This window comes from Cryptomeria japonica, chromosome 9 (genome assembly GCF_030272615.1).
Source record: "Cryptomeria japonica chromosome 9, Sugi_1.0, whole genome shotgun sequence".
Lineage (NCBI taxonomy): Eukaryota > Viridiplantae > Streptophyta > Pinopsida > Cupressales > Cupressaceae > Cryptomeria > Cryptomeria japonica.
The window spans coordinates 633624238-633646106 of record NC_081413.1 but is presented as its reverse complement, the minus strand read 5'-3'; the positions used below and the strand labels follow the sequence as shown (position 1 = coordinate 633646106).

The 21869-nt window shown below is 32.1% G+C and overlaps 1 protein-coding gene across 1 annotated transcript; it reads right to left on the bottom strand.

The window, feature by feature from the left end:
- Positions 1-6301: 6301 nt before the first annotated feature.
- On the bottom strand, positions 6302-14507 carry LOC131078099 (disease resistance protein RUN1). Its single transcript, XM_058015754.2, has 7 exons — positions 14146-14507; positions 13698-14005; positions 13419-13594; positions 8391-9400; positions 7972-8235; positions 7230-7856; positions 6302-7130 (listed from the first exon to the last, which is right to left on the bottom strand). The coding sequence occupies exons 1-7, from the start codon at positions 14407-14409 to the stop codon at positions 6465-6467; spliced, it is 3315 nt and encodes a 1104-aa protein (XP_057871737.2). The 5' UTR covers positions 14410-14507; the 3' UTR covers positions 6302-6464.
- Between the last annotated feature and the right edge of the window lie 7362 nt (positions 14508-21869).

Here is a 21869-nt window from a genome sequence, read left to right as displayed (position 1 = left end):
TCAATTTCATCTTTACTTTTCTTTGTAGAAGAATCTAAATATTCTTTGGCAATAGGACCATCTTGATGGCAGCTTGCCACAAGCCAAAAATTTATCAAGCCCTAGCAAATCTAAAACTATATCAGACAAATATATGGGAAAAATTTATTTGTGTGGATTCCTATGGTATCGTTTCATGATTTTTCATATTTCTAAATATATAAATTAGGGTTTCAGACTTCAAACTTCCCATTAAAAAATGAAGCTAAGACTTGTCTCCAAGGTATGTATCCTTGGCCAAGAAAACCAATTGGCAAGGGTGGACACTATTTGGGAATTCTCATCTTTAAGCATTCCCTCACTTAACTCCATGCTAGCTATAGTAGTAATTTCACCAATTGTAGGGCCATCAAAGTTCTCCAACAAAACATTATTACTCTATTCTTGCAATAATTCACCCCCAAAGTTCAAAATTTTGAATGAATTGTACTCCTGAATTTTTGAAGTGTTGAGAAATTCCTGAAAAATGCAATCATCTTCATCATCTAATTGATTCAACAACCTCTTTCAAGAAGCCAAAATATCACACAATGACTGAGATTGCATGGGAAATGAAATATCTAACATGGGAGGATAACTCCCACTTCAGCATGATCATCTACTACATACAAGGTATCTAATTTAGTGCTCCGAGCAATTATCAAGGACCCTTTCATTACTTCCCATCTATTGGATTCAAAAATAAATTTACATCCTTGAGAACTCAATTGACCAGCAAAGATCAAATTGTATTTGAGATGGGGAAGATATCTAGCATCTTGCAACAACTAAATATTTCCATTTTTTAGTTTTAAAGAAATATCCCCTTTACCAATAATATCACAAGATTTTTTGTTAGCTATAAAAATATTACCGAAGTCATTGATTTGTAGATTTTTGAAATATTCCTTGCACAAAGTAGCATGAAAAGATGCTCCTAGATCAAGAAACCAACCTTTGGTTGTAGTTTATTCTTTGGTTAAAATAAGAACACCTACATCTTCTTAGAATGCTACATTGGCTTCCTCTTCTTTTGGTTGATTTACAATCTTCTTATAAGATCAATAATTCTTTTTGATGTGGTCTTACTTGCACAATACTTGCAACCACCATCTCTACCTTTGGAATTTGAATTTCCTCATGATTTCTAATGATCTCTTAGACTCTTCCCTCTTTCTTTTGATCCTCCCCTATCATCTGCAATTTAAACATTGCCTGATGTTGGAGTCCTACCTGTGCTTTGCAATTTAAGCATTGCCTGATGTTGGAGTTTTATCCGTTCTCTTCCTTTCCATTTCCTCACTTACAATTACACCAACAACATCATCAAATTTTATAGTATTTGAACTAGGAACAAAGTTACTAACTACCATAACCAAGCTATTCCAACTTTCTGGCAAAGGGGACAAGATTAATAGAGATTGAACTTCATTAAAACTTATTTTTTATAAAAGCTAACTAAATGATAATTGTATTGAAGTTATTTAAATGTTCTACTACAATATCACCTTCATGGGGGCTTCACTGGCTAGGCAATATTATATCACGTGCATTCATATTGGGGGGTTTAATATCCCAAAAATGAGGGTACAATATATTGCCTATCGGTGAAAATAGGGGGGTTTTTAATTTGGGCTATGAAAAAAACAATATTTGGTGAAAATAGGGGGGCTTTTAATTTAGCCTATGTATTGAGAGGAGGTGACAAAAAAGGAGTTTAGAGAAAATATTTTTTGAAAATAGGGGGATTCTTTAGTATGCAATGAATGCACATGCTATAACCCAAGTTCATTAAGTGAAGCCCTGCTGATCACCTTCAACCATTTTCATATTAAACAACCACTTTATTAAAATACCTTATTCGATGTTGAATGTTTTCAAAATACTCATGAAATTATTAGCTATTGTTGCTTTAGATATGTTAAATGTTATTGATGGAGACAATCACAACCAAATTACTCTTAATTCTTTTCTAGTCCAAAATATCCCAATCTTCATCTAACATATATGTTGGTTTCAAGTTTCTTTACCATGTAACGGTCTCCAAGACTCATAATTTCCCTTCCTAGGCTGATAACATAAGGATGAACAAAAAAAATAAATACCTCATCAAATTAAATAATAAGACCCCAAAAATCTGAGTACATGTAAATGAAATCAAATAAAGTTCTCTCCAATAAATAGATCTATTCTAGGTGCCAAAACAAACAGGTCCATTTCAAGTGCCAAAATGTTGAAGTAATTGATCAAATAGTGAAAACACAAATAAATAAATAAAATATACCCGAGGCAAAATCTAGAAAAATTACATATTAGATTTGAAGAGATTTGAATCACCTTTCGAATGCCATAGGAATCATGAAAATTGGAGATGCTAGAGAAGGGATATGAACTTGGAAGCTAAAAATTGAAGATATGACTTTGATTGACTATAACAAAAACTTGGAGTTGAACTTGATGATGAGACCACCACCACCACTAGAAAGTGCTTAGAACTAGCTTTACAATGATGTCTTGGTTGCCTAATTTCAACACCATGGCAAAAAGAAGAGTAGGCTAAATTTAGCCAGTTGACAACCTACAAACATGACCACTTTTTATTAAATTTGATAGGTAAATGATATTTTTTGAGGTTAAGAACCCAACCTAGAAACCTTTTTTCTAAAAATGTTGCAGAAAAAAGTTATGGTCGAATCTTGATTTTTGCTTTTATGGTTTTCTTTTTTTCTTTTCTCACAAAATATGACGGATCTTGGCAAACGAAGGGCAACCTAGATGGTTTTTTGTGGCTATGAGGAGAACCCAAAAATTGTTTCTCTAAGATGAGCTAATTTTTCTCCTCAAGGTTTGATTTGTTAGAAAACAAACAAGAACTTAACAGATTGGAATTTTTGATACCATGTTGGAGTTATTTGTTTAACCCCATAAGCCCATGAATCACCTGGAAGAAAAATATAGGTATCACATCTGAGAGAAGAAGACATGAGTAATTCTATGAAATCTTGAGAGAGATTGACCCAAAGAGGAATTTGATGATTAGATTAATCCATAAATAAATTGGATAGATTGCAATGAATGAATGACTTCGTTTATAGAAAGCATGAGAAACCTAATCTAAAATTAGGAAACTTAAATTTGCTCAACTAAGTTAGCTTAATATATTATTATCCTTATCTTATAAAAGATAAAAAGCAGCTAAGTTTAGCTTAAGTAAATAAAATAATTAAAGGACCTAATTAATTAAATAATTATATAATGTCCTAATTACTTGAATAGGTCCCATGCTCCATGTATAGAATATGCAAATAAAATATTACTCCTTCTCTTGTAATGATTTTAATATAAGTCACCTCATTACTATAAGAGTTGTAAAAAATTTCTAATTTATTTGTCTACCTTTATATATTAGTGGAGAGGAGAAATAATTATGTGTTTTTATAGCCTTCTTATAGCCACTCAATTTTAAACAAATCTAAAGTTAAAAAAAAATCCTCTCAAGAGGGCATTCATTCCACCTAATTTCCGTTCTCTTTCCTTTGGAGGTCCTCTAAAATCCCTTAATAAACAATTCCAATTTTAATCTCCAAGATACAATCCTCCACCTTATTCCTTTTTTTGAAGATATTCATATTCAACTTCTTGTTCCATGTTTTTTACCTCTTCTTTGATTGCACCCAACTTCCTTTGCAAGACATATGTTTTGTAGCCTCTAAAATATTTCCTTCATCATTCCTTTAGTTGCAATCCAATATTTGGCTATTCAAGCTATAGGAATTTAACTTTGAAAGAGTTACCTCTAGGTCTAACTTCCTTATCAACTTCCACCTAGAAAGGCCATTGGACTAATCCTACAAATTATACTACCTTCAAGGAAAAGGAGGTTTGTTCTCAAACCCATTTTGACTTGATAAAAAATCTTCCACCGGAATCTCAATATTTATTCCCCTTAACTTTTTATTGTGTGCACAAACCACCATCTTTGGGTTTTAGGTTAAATAAAGATAAATTTGTACACACAACTCTAAAAGAGGTTGAACTTGAATCTAATTTGTTGCTACTTCCCATTTTCTATTTTGGGATTAAAATAGCGTTAAAGTCTCCAAGAATTAACTAGCTGTCCTCCCTATTGTGATCCCTATTAATTCATATATCCTCCCACACGTTTATATATTTATTTCTAGATTGGGAGCATTCCAATGTGGATTGTTCCCCTAAAGTTTGCTTGGACCCCTACCAATCTCACATGAATATTTTAAGTATATGGGAAATCATTATCCTAGAGATTCCATAATTATCATCTAAAATTGTTAAACGCCTTGAAGGTCCAATAGAACATACTGTAAAATTCACACCTCATTTCCAAAAACTATTTTGCATATCTATCAAATAACTTATTTGCTAATATTAGTCTCATGAAGCAACAAATTGTGTAGACGAAGTATTCCTCCAACCATTTAAATAAACAACCTTTTTCATGGAGGTTCAACCCTTGAATATTCTATCTCAATATTCTCCTAAGTTCTTTACAAGAAGGTATTTGCCTCTATTTTGATTAAAAAATTTCATGGATGCTTAAGTCTCATTTTCCACCTTACCCATGGCTAAAAAAATGGCTTGTTAGCATCATATTTTCTCCCTTTATCCCTAACATCACCTCTATATACCAAAGAAATGTTTATGGAAGATGAACCTATATTTTTGATATGTTTTGTCTTCCCCTTTTTATAGGCAACATGCACAAATTGTTAATCCTAAGAAATCTTCTAAATTAACCTTAGTGATTTCTCGTTCACCATCACTATTAACTATGGACTTGTTAATCCTCCTTGATTCTCCCATTTGGAGAAGAGTATTGATAAATACATATGCCACTACTTCTCTAAGTTTGATCGACTCTTCTTTATTTTTTTCTCTTACACGGGGTGGAAAAATTTGTTTAATATCTTCCAACTATTCTTTCAAGCCATTCTCACCAAATTTATACTTGAATTATTCCTCAAGTAAATTTATCTCCATATCATCTTCCCTTGTTTGGATGGACTAAGTGGCATATTCCTCCCCTTTTCATGTTGTTTTTCATGTGGTTAACTCTCAAATGATTAAAACATTTTGATTGTTCAACATTCATAATCTAACTATGACATATTAGATCTCATTAAGAATTGTATTCTAATTGCATGTGTAAATTGATTAACTCAAATCTATCCTCACACATATCGTCACATATGTGGCCAATTCCTTCTCCTTTACAATAAAGGAAATATGCAAGTATTCACCAAGAGAATTACCTATGGCTTTTCACTTTTGTAATTTCTTCTAATCATAATTCACGAGGGTGCTTATACATAATGATCCAAAATAGATTTTCCTCAACTAATCATTTTATTAGATTTGAGCTAGGTGACTAAGCTCTCAGATAGAGCCCTAAATTTCTCATGACCCATTATTCACCCTTAAGAACATTATCCCTATTTTCCTTTGATTGAAAGGTAATTTGGAGAAACCTTAATGCTAAAAATCTAATATATATTGCTAGAATTGTCATCCAATGCTTACTTGTGTCAATAAAAGGCCAAATGCTAATGAATTTAGGAAGTGTTATAATATTTTTCAACTATTTTATTGTTGTGTGCAAAAAAAATGTCTAATATATTGATAGTTGGAATGTTTAAATTGGCTTCCACATTGACATTCTAAATGAAGATCTTCTGTAAAATTTGCAACCTTCTACCCAAATTCCTCACCCTTGATTTCCAAAAAGCTAGCTAACATCTTCCAACATTTGCTCTAGATCTTAGCTATTTTGTCACATATCTTGTTGGTGCCCCAATGTCTCTTGAAGCAATTGTTCTTGAAGAAATATTCTCAATATCTATGAAGAAATCTATTTTACCTTACTCTTTGTTACAATTGATCTCTATTTTCACCTTTTGCTACTCCATTCCCTAATTTACCCTTGTTGCTACTTTTTTTTGTGCTTATATCGCTTACCATTTTTTTTTAATAAATTTAATGAATAATAGTTCTTACAATTATTTACAAATAAAAAGTACAAATTAATTAATAATTAAAAGTAAAAATATATTATGACTAGAAAAACTAATTAATTTCAAATTAAAACCAATTATTTATAATAACTATAACTAAAATTAATCAGATTGTATTATTTATCATATTCATTTAAAATTAATTTCATTAAAATATCATTTTCTCTCTATTCCAAATATGTATTTGATAGGAAATCAAATAATGCAAATTTTTAAAATGCTCAATACAATTCGGAAATAAAATTAAGGGCTTCTTTGGGATGAAATTTTTTTGGAAGCCACCATCATACAAAATCCAAGGCTTGAAAAGAAGGGAGAATAATTGCGCACAACTTTGTCTTTGTATTGAATTTTTATACACAATTAATGGCCTGGTAGAAAGCCCGGTCCATAATGTCACTAGAACGATACAATAAAAGAGATGGTTAATGAAGGAAACACAAACCTCCTTGCTTCCACAATAGGGGAGAGTAATTGGTCAGAAAAGTTTTTGTAGTCAGTTTTTTCAAAAGGAGGTGTATTAGGAAGGTCGGGGAGTATGAATTTGAGGTCATCGAGCCGCCTCCTTTCCTCTTCATCCACACATATTGATGTGCTCACGATACAATTCTCAACCCCCTTTTCGGCCTCCCTGCTCACTGCGAAATGTTTTGTGTAATAATGCTGCACGGAATAGGCAAACGATAGCCTTGCCCTGTTGTCAGGAGCAATCCAGGCACAAGTGCCGTTGGGCAAATGGGGGAGAGCTTGCTGAACACGCGTTTCCCTTTCCTCCCATGACCCTCCCATATCCACATAAATAATTTGCCCACCCTCCGAACCCACCAACTCCTCCCATTTCTTCTTCACTGATTCCCAACATCTGCTATTTGATGATGATGATGCTGAATATCTCACATTCACATCGCACTCCTTCAACAAGAGCCACAGCTTTACCCCATCCGCCGGACTAGGCGATTCCACGAGCTGCCCATTGTCATCAACATGCACGAATTTTGACTCGCTGTGCAAAAATGCTCTACACATTACATCTTCATATGGGTACTCTATTTCATACATCTCACCCTACAATGCAACGAAGACCCTCAATTAAGATCCAAGATGAGCATAACCAGTGAAATAAAATTCTAAATTAAGCACAAGAAAATGCATTACAACGCTTACCAGTAGTCCGTACTCCAATACTGCCAAAGAGTATTGCCCCTTCACTTGTTCCCACCGCTCTTTCAACAGAGGGCTTCGATATATATCCACAATCATCAATCCCTTCACCTTAGCTAACTTGTCCATTGTATTTTCCTCAAGTTGAGGACATTCTGAAGCCTTGACAGCAATTAGTGAACTCAAACATTCGAAATCATCAGAGAGGCTCTGTAATGCCCTGCATCCATGTATGCTCACAAATTTTAAACACTTCAGCTGACCAAAATTTCGAGGTAGATTCGAGAGCTTCTGACAGTGATACAACACCAAGCACTCCAGAGAAGCGAGATTTCCGAAACTTTCTGGCAGCACAGAGAGGTGGCTACATTTGTTTAAATTTAAGTTTACCAAACCATATAAATTGCCAAAACTGTCAGGAAGGCTCACCAAGCTGGAACAAAGCCTTAAATCCAATTCATTTAAAGAAGATAAATTGCAAAAACTGTCTGGCAGGCTATCAAACCCTATACAGCTCCGCAATGTTAGAGAACGCAAAGACTGAATTTGGGAAAGGGTGGTGGTAAGATTAACTAATGTAGCACCTTCTATGTACATATATTTCAATGAAGATGGGAAGATGCCGGCGAACTGCAAAACAATTTCATTGTTTTTAATTAGCAGTGTCCCAAGAAAAACATAAATAAATTAAGGAAACTTATAAAGAAAATGAAAAAAAAAATCAAAAAGAGTTTGTAGAGTTTACCTCGTCAAATTCAATGCATCCGCCGGGCGACAAAATGAATCCTGCCAATCTCCGATGTTTATTGACATCCATAAATGAATGATTAAAGCTATCGATCTTGAGCAACCTTAGGTTTTCAAAGGTTCCTTTGCATTCTCCATTTACTATTTTTGTTGATCCTGTCAAGATTAAAACTCTTAAAGATCTCTTCATTAAGTTAAGACGACGTCCCTCCAGTTCGAATGATTCCCAGTCAAGAGCAATTCCCTTCGTTTTCTTTATCCTCTGCAAAAAAGGAAAAAACATGTCTGTAGTTCAAACATACATTTAAATATAGAACATTAATTGATATTCTAAATTTTCTCTAAAACTGGTCAAATGAAGATATATAGCAATTTTGGACTGGTGAGTCTTTTATTTTATATAAAGAGAAAACATACCTCTTCATCATCAAGAACATCCGAGAGAGACTGTAGGTCAGTGATTCTCTCCCCATCTATTGATGACAGCATTCTCCCTCGTGCTTTCACTATATCGTGAACATTCACTTTGCCATTCGTCACATTTACAAGTGCAGCCCTTTCAAGCTCTTCAAACTCTGTCTCTCCAACAGTATAGGCCACCTGGTCTCGCTTCCAATTAGTAAAGAAGAACACTATGTCAAGAAACACCTCTTTACATGAGGGCTTCAATTGATTATATACAAAGTCAACCATTCGTTCACTTAACTCGTTCTCTGCTCCTTGCAACAGCCATGTCTTGAGATATTCAACTGTGTCCCTTAAAGTTTGTATGTTCTGAGCATGTGCACGTAAGTTTGCTCCAGCAATTTTTAGAACCAGTGGAATTCCTTGGCATATTTGAAGGAGGCCCTCAACATCTATGGTGGCGTCAAAACTTGTTTGGTCATTCTCTAAAGCAAACTCACAGAAGAGTTTCCGTGCATCTTCTTGTTGAAGAGAAGCTACACGGTAATAAAGGAATTCAATTTTTGCTTGCCGAATTATTTGAGTCTCGTTCAGGTTTCTAGTTGTTAAAAGAATCCTGCTCTGTGCTGGAAGGAACGCCAAGTCACTTATAGGCAACAGTTTTTCTAGGTCACTTTCTCTTAGTGCATTGTCAAGAAAAATGAAGACAGGTTTAGAGGAGCATTCTTTAAAATCCTTAGATAACACTTCCCGGCCTTCATTCAAATTTCTTAATTGAATATAACGGGCATAAAGATCTTTTAAAATTTGTTGTTGGAGCAACTTAAGATCAGCCTCTGAACAATTCTGCTCTATATCAACTCTGCAAAATTTGTAGTTTTGTAGGTCCAGTTTGTTGAAAATTGCAGTGGCTAATGTTGTTTTACCTATCCCACCTTGCCCATAAATAACCACTGCCTTGATTGACTGACTTTTCATATCTAGAAGTTCAGTCACACGATATTTGACTTCCTCAATACCAACTACAAACACAATATAAATTTATTAGAAATTAAGTTTAAATAAAAATAAATATAGAATAATTATATCTACAAAATTTGTTGTAAAAATTATGATAGATGACAAGTATTACTAATTTTTTAATTTTAATATGTAAATACAATTTTAATCCAAAAGAAATTTACAAGAAATCTTGTTTAAATAAAAAATTGTAGAAAAATTACATATCTACAAAATTTATTGTAAAAAAAATAAAGATGATAAGTATTATTATTTTTATTAGTATAATATGCAAATACAATTCTAAACCAATATAAATTTAGTAGAAATAATGTTTAAATTAAAAATTGTAGAATAAATACATATCTACAAAATTTGTTGGAAAAAATACAAGAGATGATAACTATAATTATTTTTTTAAGTATAGTATGTAAATACAAATTTAACTCAATATAAATTTAGTAGAAATAATGTTTAAATAAAAAAAATAGAATAATTATATATCTACAAAATTAGTTTGTAAAAGAATACAACAAATGATAAATATTATTTTTCTTTAAGTATAATAATATGCAAATATGATTTTAAGGACCTTTTAAAATTTTATTTCGAAACTTACAATAAGCTAATTAAATTTGTATATATAAGTAATGCGAGTTTAATTTTATTTTAGATTGTTTGTTATTAAATTAATAACATGTTTTCAATTTACTTTTAAATAACTTCTTTTAGAAAGTATATCAAGTATTATTTATTGAGGTATTATAATAAATATAGATATTATTATTAATATGGATGGATATTATTCCAAATGTTTATGATAAATTATTTTATGGGACTTGAGCTTGCTTAGTTAGTCTTATTGGTTGTATAACCATTCCATCAAGTTTTAACACTAGTTTGTAGTAAGTCTTTATCCAAGAAAACATTTTATGTGGTTCAAAATGATGATTAGCATAAGAATTCAGATACTAAATAATACATCTATTCCATTTCTAACTCTCGATATTTTATTATTAATGTTCCTTTCAATAATACTTTCAGTTTTAAATTACTTCTTATTTTACCATGTATCAAAACTACCCATATTTTCTATGACATTTTTATGCTTTTTTTTTTTTAACCTTCTATCACTTTTGTATTAAAATTTGTACACCCATATTTTTACAATACATTTGAACTATCTATGAAATACTAAAGCTAAAACCAAACCTTATCATGAATAAAAACACCAAAATTAAAGTAATTTATGAATATTAGAATTATTAATAAAATGCCTATAATTTAATATCTCACTCTATAATTTAATATCTCACTCTAGCCATGACCATACTATTGTGTGAGTATAACTATAACGTAAAGAAACACTCAAAACTCCAACCATGCCTACAAAAAGAAATAAAATTTGTACATAAGTTTATATAAATAGTTTGGAAACAAATATCTCTCTAAGTAGAGATTCCATAAATAATAGTTTTGCAAATGGCTAGTATATATAGCATCGAAGACCCAAAACAAGAAGTAAAACATTTGTGTGCTCCTCTACAAAAAGTTCCAACCATGCAACCAAATATGAATAGTTAGTTTTAGAGGATTTATACTCCATTACACCCTTTAGGTACATCCATATAGACCAACCCAATATTCAACCAAGTAGATCCTTATTACTTTTCTCCCTTGATAGAGAGTGTTATAAGACTTATGATTTTGAGTGATTATTAAATCCTTAAGTTATGAATGATTGTGGTATGGTACACATTAATTGGCGAGTCATGTAATATGTTCCTTATGCCATCTCTAAAGATCTTCTGTAAAGTGGCCATGCCATAATATGCATAGAACCCGAGGAGAAAGAACATCTAGTAAGGGATGCATGATGTCAACTTTGAGCGTATCATTCAGCTAAATACATATAAAATACTAAAAAAATTATAGTTGTGTAGTAGTGGGATGTGTGTATCATCTAATTAGAAGATATTACACACTTTCAATTTTTTATTGTTGTTTGATGTATATTGTTATTATACTTGATGGTTTTTGGATGGATAGAAAGTACTATTTTTATAGTTGTTTATTTTTTATTTCATTAGAGGATTATTCCTATAAAAAATTATGAATAGGACTACTGAAAGGATTAATGTGTACTGTCTATGAATTTTGAATGTGATTATTGTGAATAATGTGGTTGGAATAATATTTTTACTTTGTTATTGTAACTATTATTTTCTAATCTCAATAATGCTTAGTGAACAAAGAATGTCTGTGGTAATTAAAATTGATCATGTGATGAAACCCTATACATTCATAAACTTTGAATTTGACAACTGCTATGTTCCCCCAAGATTTTGGGATGGGAAGGGTAAGGTACTAGGATTTTTAGGGGATGACAAGGGAAAACTATTTTAAAAATAAGGAAAATTTAAATATATAAGAAAATTTTAAATATTCATATAATAATTGATAAAGCACTCATCATAGGCATCATAGAATCTCTTCGAATATAGGTAATTGACTAATAATACTTATGATTCTATTTATATATACATATGAGCATGAGTTCATAAAGACACGCTGAGCTAGTGTGTATATTGAAGTGTGAGGGATTTATTATTATTTAGTTTCTAAAACCTTCAAGGCTACATGTTTTGCTGCCAAACTCATAATCAAAGAGGAATGATTAAGTAAAAATATAACTAGTTATGTTCTAGTTTGATCTAAGTTGTGATATTGGAATTATTCTATGAGTTCTCTATGTAGGGCATGCTTGATATATTTTTGCACTATGAAAATGTTATTTCCTCCCAACTATGGCTTAACTCACATTCAAGAATATAATTATTGTAGCATGTCAACCTTTCCAAAGACAGTCCTTGTATACTAAATAAGTTGTCTTTAAATGTATGGAATAAGATAATCCTTGATTATGAATTTCACTATGAAGATGAAAATATTTACAATAAAAAAAATGTATTTTGTACATTTTAGTATTATGATTCATCATTGATGTATTACTTGCCTAGACTAATAGTTTGATGCGAGTTTAGGGGCGACATCCCTCATGGTGGTTTGGGAGAAATTCCTCCAACAAGGCTAAGGGATAGCACTCCTAGTGCATTCCCTATCAGAATACATGGTGGGATCGAGGGGCAAACTCTCCACAACCAAGCCCAAATGAAGACCTTTAGATCCACATAAACCTTCATGGCATATACCATTTTCATATTTTATGTAAATATTATGTGGGCATATCATAAACTGAACAATCATTGAAAGATTGTACGTTTTCTTTTAAAAATTAACTAAAATGTCTCTAGGCATGTTAAGGGATGGTTAGTTACCCTTGGGATAGATGAGGGATGTCTAGACACCCCTACCTATCTCTTAACATACCCTACAAGTTAATTGATGTCTCAGGGATGTTCCTTAAATTTTGACAAAAAATAGTATGGGGTGGAAAAGTTTCCTACTCCTCCCCGCACCCCTAAAACACCCTTTATAGATAATGACATCTTTTTGGGCAAGGAACACATCCCCTAGAAAGCCTATTTAAATGTAAACATTATGTTTGTGATAGTGTTTCTCAATTTCTTATTGTTACAATTATTAATTCTTAATATTGACTATAAAAATTAATATTAATCATATAAAAAATAATAGATTTCTCATTTATGTTTCTAAAAATTTAAATCATTAAATTATAATTGATTAAAAATAATAATCAATTATTTTCTAATACAATGTAATACATTATACCAATTATTTGTTCTTATATTAGTAATTATTATATTGAAAAAAAAAAAACAGAATTATTAATACAAAATAAAATAATTAAATATTCAATAAACTATTTTGTCCTTTTTTTGATTTAGGGACAATTGTAAAGGTGAGCACAAACATGTTTGAATATTAAAAAACATGGACATCCCAATCAAAACGGGAAGAAATTGAAACTACATATCATGAAATCCATCTCTCTCACAGACACATATATATAAAATAAAATAAAATAAACAAAAGCCCAAATAAAAGAGAAATTTGTACCTGCTTGAGGATATGTTCCTTGAGAGGGAGGCAAGACAACTGGAATCCTATTCAAAACTTCTGCACTCCTATTCAAAACGGCGATTACTGCTTCCAATGTGAGCTCTGAGTACTCATGCCCAAGCTCTGCTTGCAATCTCCGCAAATCATCAGCCGCAACCGGAGCAGCAAAAAACCTATTTAGCCATCAAAAAGTAAATTAAGATTCATCATTAGATAACAGTTAAATACAAACATCACAGGAGAAAGAAAAATTCACAAACCATGAATTGGATTTACTTGGAAAGTGCATGAGATTGCATTTGCGATATGCAGAGGAGGGAGCCTTCTACAATGAATCGGATGATCCGATTCAGCTTCTCTTGAGCCAAATGATCATCCAACTGCTTGATATATTTCGCAAGGTTACACATGTATCTCAGCAGCTGTATACATTCGTCTCTGTTGGAAGAAACTTGTTCTATACGTTCCAACACAAAACTTACAACTGAAAGCGCTATTCCAACCCACTGAATATGTGCTGCTTGTTTTGTTATATCAATGGCCAATTTTCCTGTTTCACGATTGAGATTTGGCACAATGTCCCTCTGCATGCAAAAACATAGATAGTTTTAGAATTGTAATTCTTTCCACGTTAAAAATTCTTCGTAGTAATACTTTAAATGTGTGGATCTAAGGAAATCAACTGCATCAATTAAAATCTTGCTCTAAAAAACTGGTTAAATACCTTGCATACATGACTGTGAGATCGCTTCAATACTTTCTCCAGTAGACCACCAGCAGAATTGATAGAAGAACCCACCCGATTCGTCTTGGAAAGGCCGGCAGTTGAATTGACTCTTCCCTGATCAATGGCATTTAAGAGCTGATCAATGTAAGAAATCAGTTCATCAATGTGGCTTATCTCTTGCACTACTTCCAGATGATTGATAACATCTTGATAATCTTGTTGGGAAGGAGAGCATGAACAGCAGCAAGAAGTGTTGCCCATTTTCTCTTACTGAGCTTATAACAGGGAAGCGGGGTAATGAAATTGAACAAGATAGGGCTGTAAACAGATTGCTCAGAATGTGCACAGATGAGTTTGTTCCCGAGATTGACAGCCTTTTATAATGACTCCTGGTCTGGAATATGAAATGGGTACAGTCAAAAAGAAAAAGACGATAGGGAAACAACAAATAAAGAAAAAGAAGATGGGAATATATTATGAAAATGGTTACAGTCAAAAAGAAAAAGAAGATGGGAATACATTATGAAAATTGCTACAGTTAAAAAGAAACAGAATATGAGAATTCATTATGAAAATGGGTACACTCAAAAGAAAAAGATGATGGGAATACTTTTTTTTCTTACCCTGCGCAAGATGTAAAGTAAGGCGGGAGAGCATCTTTCTGCAACAGATGTAAAAGCAACTACAGTCTCTTGCACTTCCCCTATTGCTTGTGGCCTGGTAATATTAGTCCAAGAAACTTCGTGGAAGATGAGCATTTCTTTTCAGGCATTAGATTCAAGTTCCAGGCCTTTATTTATGGCCCCGCATGGAATACATTTTTTTAAAGGCACGTACAGTTGAAGACACAGAATAATTAAACCATGTTCTATAGCATGATGATCATCTTTAGCTACTTTATCTTTTATGAGAAATAAATTTAACATTCCAAAGGATTTTCATAGCATGATGGGCATCTTTGGTTACTTTATCTTTTATGAAAATAAATTTAGCATTCCAAAGCATATCTTTGTGTAATTGTTAAGAAACTAGATTTTTTCAAGAATTAATGGATATATTTTGTTTTATTTGTTTTTAATGTGATGATTAGTATGTAAGTAGGATTATTTTTATATGGAAATCTGTAAATAATATGTTTTTAGTATTGTTTTTATCTATATGTATTTTTAAAGTTTTCATTTGATTTTTTATTTATTTTTATTAAGTTAAATTTATAATCGTATGCGTGATCTAGATTCTTTTCGTATTCATGGAAATGAACTCTTAATTTTAAAATAAAATTGAAAAATTAATCAAATGTTTATCTTACAAGTGATTGTTCTCAATTAATATGAGTTGTGAAATAGTTGAATTCCATACTAAGATGTTGTACTTAAAGACAATCTCTAAATTATTTAGATATGTAACAAATACATATGTTGAACACTTTGTAGCACATGCCATTGATACTAAAAGGAACCATCTCATAATATCAAATTAGCACTCTAAAGCATTATGTACGATTACTTGTTATCCTCGATCTTGTATAAAAATTATTGACTTATCATCCTTACCAAGGTTTGACATAATGGAGTCATATCCTTGTCATGTGTAAACTCCTAATTGCACAAATAAAGTTTGTATGAAAATATTAAACTAAAAAATTCAAGGCACACTAAAAGTAATTTTTAAATATTAGTAGTTATTATAACCACAAGTTCAGTTTAGATTCTCACTCATGGGATTGATCCCCTAGACATGAAAATGACCTTGATAGAAATATAAACTTATATAGTTTCTTATGTGTTTGTCTAACATGCCATATTTTCTACAACATTGATAAATTGATTTGGGGCATTTAAGATAAGCAATTGCATTTATTATTTAAAATTTTATCATTTATTTTAGCACATTTATCATTCACAACTCCTATTCCTTGGATACCAAATGTTAACATTGATTAATCAATTTATCCTAGGAGTTTAAAATACAAAGAAGTGTTTTATTTTATTACATTTTTGGTGAATCAAAATGTTCTAGTGCCTCTCAGGGTTTCTTCCCAAGGCTTATTCCTTCTCATAGATCAAAGTTCTAAATATGAATTTTTACATTAAATATACCATCTATTTTTATATTAATTATGATATACATATACCCTTTGTTATATCTCATTGTTATATTTTTTTTATTTGGGTTTGATATTCTTTCAAACTCGCTCACCCACCCAATTTAATTCGGGTACATTATTTGATCATTCCTTATAGATTCTCATGCGCCATTACCTTGTAATTGGATACATGCTCACTTTGTTGATTTTGATGTATTTATTTGATTTATATGATGTGATCCTTTTATCCTAGACATTCTAATGTCCTTCTATAATATAAATGCAAAGGTATGTTCTACAAATGTATTATTCCATCGTATGGGTAAGTTTTCCTCTTTTGCAAAGTTGGTGATTTCTCAGCTTACCCTCTTGTATACTCGAACCTCACTTTTTCATGAGATTTATGTTGTTATTCTTTTTCCTCTACTTGGTTAGTGATATATTTGATTATGAGTTACTCTTAATAACTCTTCTCTCTCTTGAGATTTGGATTGTAATGAAGAAATAGCATGGATAATTGATAATCATGATGAATTTTTTTACCTTGTGTCATGCAAGGGAATATTGAACTAAGGAAAGATATTTTATAGCTTGAAATTTGGGATGCATTTTTTCTAGGACCTTAGAGACAAGGCACTAAGAAAAACTATGCAAGAGGAGCAAAAAACTCAAGGGAAAGGATACATGTAGCATGTAATAAATTTTTTGTATGAAAGATGACAAGGATAAAGAGGTCACATGAGTGAAGTACAAAAATATGTAAGCCTTTTGAATTAGGAAAAAAATGTAAAGAAATGAAGAAGACAACCATACATCAAATAAAGTCTAGAATGAGGGAAATAAGTATAAGAAAGGATGTAAAAATGAGAGAAAACCAGAGAACAAAGGGACAGACATGAACTTTAGGTAGCTTAGATCTACAAGCTAGTCAAATAAGTGGGAATGTACCAAAGATAAAATTACCTTGGGTATTTGATGGTAGAATTAGGATGGTGGGGATACAAAATTTGGTAGCCATATCAAATAAGATAATAATTATAAGAATTTAAAAGAGATGAGAAGACAATAAGCACACAAAAGGGTGGGAGGTTAGAATTTGAAATGTTTTATAGCTACTTAATGTGGTTAAAGCTACATGAAAAGGTAATTTTAGAGAGGAAACCTTTTGGAGAGGAATGATTCCAAGGATACTTGGCATGACTTTTAGAAGAGTATCTAGAGAATAAAGAGCTATCTCTTATGGAAGATCATAAAAGCTACCCAATTAGAGGAAAAGAAAAAGGTCACTTTGATGTGGACTAGTAGTCAAGACAAGTCACATGCTTAATATATCGTAGAAACATAATTGTAAACTATAATAGATCCCAAGTTAAGTAAAAAAGGAATATTATCATGTTACTTGTTTCATGTCTCAATTTGATGTTCTTGTAGTGTGTGTATCTAGTTTATCTCATCAAGCATCTCTTGGTTGGGACCTTAAGCAACAACCTCACCAATTGATATCATAGATTAGGTTACAACTCTAGAAGAAAATAGCTCAAAAAATATAAGCCATGTAGGATTCAAAGAAAAGGTCTTATCCTAACTTGGTTTCAAAGTAGAGGTATCTTAGAGGATTGTATAAGATATTGGCAGTATTGTGTAACATAGAGTTGCAAGAAAACAAGAGTACTTCAAGAAATGAGTAATTCAAGAAGAAAAAAAATATAGGGACACAATGGAGGTACATCCAAAGAGGGAAGGGGATTCCAGAGTGGATAAGGTGTCTAGACTTAGTTTGAGTTTTGTCAAGACTATGAGAGGAATCAACTAGTATGTTTAATTCCTAGCCAAAAATCAATATATGAAAGGTGTGTAAGTAACCTCTTCCATCGAGAAACGATAAATAAAAAACAAGAAGTCAAGATGGTGGATATTTTAAGGTGAGAATTGTGGTGGCGGTAAAAGCGAGATCGGGTGACTAGGTCCTAATCCCACTTTTGCCAACACATTGGGAATATGAAAGAGCCTAGGGAGATAGATCACTTTGGATACTTCTTGTGAAAAAGAGAGAGAGCCAAGGATTATCTCTTAAGGTTTATATTCCTCTTGTTGTAAATGATGAGAAAAACCAGGGTTTGAATGATCAACTAGACTAGGAGATAAAGAATGAAGCATAAATGAACTTGAAATTGAACAAACTTGCAGATCTGAAACTGAGATACTGAAAGCATGAAAGGGAGAAGATGTTGGATGTGAACCTGATGTTGCAAACTGAGCCAAATTAACCAGGACTAGGGTGCCACGCCACTGTCTCTGAGAATCTGACAGAGAGCTGCAACTGAAAGGCTAAAATTTGAAGGTCCTGAGGCTGCAACTTGTCAACATTCACCTGAAAGTAGAAGGATCATGGTGCCACACCACTATCTTGGGTAGGATCAGGGCCCCATTCTCCTTTCCTTGATAGTTTTCTGCACTTTTGAGACTTCTGGGTGGTGTTGATGCTTTTTCCTGATCCAAAACTGCCTCCGGGTACCTGTTCCTACACCTGCAACTGAAAAGGGAAGGTTTGGATGGCTATATAGGTTTTTGCCTTAGTCAAACCCCTATGTTGGTGATTTCCACCTCCAAAAATAATCGATAATGTAATGAAAATGTGTTTTCTAGAACCTTGTGTGTATGCAAGATCCTAAAATGAAAGAAACTAGAGCTACCCTACGCATGAGAGTAAAACCCTAAATGTAAATGTGAATTTAAATAACAATGCTTCAAACCAAATATGCTAAATGATCTAAAGCATGAATGTAGATATGCAAATTGATGTAAAGAAGCTCATACAAAGACATGAAAATAACATGAAATCATACCAATCCCCAAGGGAGAGATATTGCCACTTGATCTCCTATTACTCTTGATTGTCTTCAAAGCTCCTAATTGATGATGAATTCTTGATGAAATATTGTTAAATATTGTTGAATTCTGTTTCACTAAATAGAAGACCCCTTGTGCTCCAAAAACCTGCCCTTCGATTCTTACGAAGACAGATCTTAGTCCTTAGTTCCCTTCAAATGAAGAAAGAGAGCTCTTATGTATGAAACCCTAGATCTTAATTTTGACTTAATTCCGTCTTTAGGCCGACATAGGAATTTAATTTCTCGCCAATCTTTTGGGGTTAAGCATTATAATATCATTGAATTATGCTCTTGAAATTTCAAGAAAAAAGCCGAGGACCATGTGCACTCCCGCCACAGTCCGACCAACTTTTCACCAAATTTTTAGGGTCGTTAGATACGATGATATTAGAGAGAATCCCAAAGTTACAGCTGATTCCGAGGTGTTTTGATATGTGAAATCAGACCTTAAAGGTTGAAATAAGACATAATTAGGGTTTATCATTAAATGATTTATTGGAGGAATAAAATAAAAAGGGGCACACTTAGAGTAAAGGGCCCAATTTTATGATGTATGAAGTGTTGAAATATGACTTTAGATTTAATTAAATTAATTAATTAAATGCTTAAAGGGAAATAATAATGCAGGATGCAAACACACTAAAGCAGATGCTAAACTAAGTGTGAAATTGTACCACCCTAGAAAAAGTGTACAATTTAAAATCAATATGTGAAAGGTGTGTAAGCAGCCTCTTCCATCAAGGAATGATAAGTAAAAAACAAGAAGTCAAGATGGTGGTATATTTTAAGGTGAGAATAAAAAAACTAAATGATAAAATGAATTTATTATTGAAGTAAATAATATGGGAGGATGAGAGGATGACACCCAAATAGAATGGTGAAATGAATGCATCCATGCTCTTTGAAAATTTGATAAAGTGGGTGCTACTGTAGTGGATTGAAAGCATAAAAAGAGGCTTGAAGACTCATAAAAGGTAAATTACATGGAAAAGAGGCTATTTGATAATATAACTAAAGAGTAACACAATCTCCAAAAGTGGAGACAATGTAAAAGAACAACTATACTCGATAATTACATGGTAAAACTAAATGAACAACTAAAAATGGTTTGAAGAGTTATAATCCAAATGTATTAGAGAACACAAAGGGAATTAGAGGAGGAAGGAGAGAAGAATCATCCACATAAATTGAAAGGGAAATTAGTCAAAGGAAAGTATTTTTATAGGAGGACCTTAGGTGTGAGAGAAACCACAAGTTATATTTTTTGAGGATGGGAGTTATTGTAAAACTATAATAACAACTAGATGAATGCCAAAAGCAATTTGGATTACCCCTAACCCTCCAAGGAAATAGAGGAACTCATAGAGAGTGGTCCAATAATGAGATTGTGGATGTCATATTGAATTCTACACGAATGAACATGCATATTGGACTACTTTAATTGTAGCTAGATCATTATGTTAAATACTACATGATGACAATAATACTTTAGGTAAACAATAATACAATGTGACTTTAACAGTTCTGTAAGGTTGAATATTTCATACTTAACAAGATCTTAACATTAATTTATGTACTCATCTTGGGTCCATTCCACTAGTCATGTTTAGGCATCATTAAACCCAATTTCTATTCCTTTTACCAATCATAGATATGTGAAAACTAGAGATAAAGACATAAGATCCCATCCTTGGGCTCTCAATATGTCTAAGGATCCAAGTCCATAAGGACACTGTTACATTGAGTATTTTTTTCCAAACAACAATGGTTCTAGGTACTTGTATGGATATATTCAAATTTTACCTATCTAAGCCCTTATGTCCATTGTAACCCTAAAATTTAATAAACTTCTAATGGCTCCTCTTCACAAATTTTCCTATAAAATTATTTTAAACCTAATTATTTAGGTTTCACTCTTTCAATCTCATGCACAGAGAGAGAGAGAGAGAGAGAGAGAGAGAGAGAGAGAGAGAGAGAGAGAGAGAGAGAGAGAGAGAGAGAGAGAGAGAGAGAGAGAGAGAGAGAGAGAGAGAGAGATTTTATTATGGTTACTTTTTAGATCATATTGCTAAGCATTTAATATTTTAATTTTCTAGTATTTCTATAAGGCTTGCAATACTGATGGGGGTGCATTAGTTTTCCTACTTATAAGACTAAAAATTGAATCAACATAAACTATGAAAGGATCAACCACAAATTCTTAGATTCACACACTAGTCTAATCTAAACAATAGAGCTTTTAAAAATAAATGTATGAAATCAATTAATAACAATAAAATATATACCTTTGCACACAAGCTTTTCTTATCTCTATTGCTCTTTGAAACCTCCTTTGAACAAATAAAATGTAACTCTTAGATTTTGTAAAGTACTATTCACAATATAGTCGCATGAAATCTCAAAGGTTGTGGTTAGAGAGATAATGATCGATTAAGATTGATAATTTAGATTTTACCAACATCAATCAACAATGGAGACTGTTTGAGACAGATATGGAGATCTACAGTTAGAAATAGATGAGAGGAATTGATTGATCAGAAGACTTAGGGTGAGTGGCAATGAAGTGTAAGTGGAGATGTTAAGAGAATTAAATAATTAGAAAATATTTAATTCATGTGAATGTGATAAATAAAATAATGATTTATTTATTATTAGAAGAAATATATTTAAAACATAAATAATTAAATAAATTAAAATAATTTATTTAATTATAAAAGAGAAAATTAACTAATTAAAATATTATT